Genomic DNA, 1,011 nt, shown 5'->3' with positions numbered 1-1,011 from the left:
ACTTTATTTCGGGAGGGGCGCCAAGCAGGTGTAAGAAGACCTCATTTTGGGCTCACTCTCAGGGATAACAGTAAGAAATGAGGGCAGATTTTTGCCAGACAGAGAATGTGGAAAGCTTTGCTCTTCTGTCCAGCCAGCTAAGAAGCCAGGTGTGCTCGAGGTCACAAGATGGGGTCGAAATCCCGGAGGTCTCCATCGGCTTGCTCAGTGCTTCCTCGGCGTCTGGCGCCCGCGCGGGCCTTACTGTGCAGGGTTTGGCCCGGGAGGTGGGGAGAGGAGAAGTTGGCAGCCCGCGCGTTTGCACGACCCAGACCATCCCAAGCTAGCTTTCCCCTGCCGTTAGATTAGGACAGCCGGAGCGCACAAGCTCCGATACTCCGGTGCCGCAGACCCGGCGCCCGCCTTGCTCCCGGGAGCACGCGGGGACCGTAGGGGACCAGGATGGCCCGGGCTTGGCGTCCAGGCAGAACCTGCGGATCAGAGAGCAAGGCTCACCAGCTCGGGAAAGCGGGTACTGCGGCCCAGGTGGCGAGGCGCGGACCCCGACGTGGGAGACCTACGATTGCCGCGCACGTCAGAAGCTGAGCACCTAGACGGACCTCAGGGAGACAGATGCAGGCGGAGCTCTGGCACCGAGCGGGTGGCGCTGCGCAGGTCTCCCGGCAGGGCGTCGGGACTGGTGGGGGCGCGCAGGTACCCTCCCCGCTACTCCGGAGGAGTGGGCGGGGCTACGTGTGGGCGGGACCTTGGCCGGTGGGAGGGGCCTCAGGCCGGTGGGTGGGGCTCGGGTCGGTGGGCGGAGCAGGCTGAGCCCCGAGAGAGCTCTGCGCGGGTGGACGCGCCAGCCCTTCACGGGCGCGGGCGCCGCGGGTCCCGAGTTCGGCTTTGTGGCAGCGGCGATGAGCGATGAGCGCCGAGGGTCCATCCTCGCCCGCGGTCCCCCGAGTGCGCCCCGACCGCCTGGAGCCCGTGCGGGTGAGTGGGGCCGCTCCTCCTGTCCCTCCTGTCCTT

The 1,011-nt window shown here is 67.5% G+C and overlaps 1 protein-coding gene across 1 annotated transcript in view; it reads left to right on the top strand.

The window, feature by feature from the left end:
- Window positions 1–906: 906 nt before the first annotated feature.
- The window catches only part of Sntg2 (syntrophin gamma 2), a 115,283-nt gene continuing 115,178 nt past the window's right edge, over window positions 907–1,011 (top strand). The window contains exon 1 of the mRNA XM_023704813.1: window positions 907–975. Coding sequence (XP_023560581.1) covers window positions 907–975 — 69 coding nt within the window. The remainder of the gene's footprint in view (window positions 976–1,011) is intronic.

This window comes from Octodon degus, unplaced genomic scaffold (genome assembly GCF_000260255.1).
Source record: "Octodon degus isolate 3935 unplaced genomic scaffold, OctDeg1.0 scaffold00204, whole genome shotgun sequence".
In the NCBI taxonomy this organism is placed as follows: Eukaryota; Metazoa; Chordata; class Mammalia; order Rodentia; family Octodontidae; genus Octodon; species Octodon degus.
Note: the sequence above shows the minus strand (reverse complement) of the source record. Positions and strands in the feature narration are given on the sequence as shown.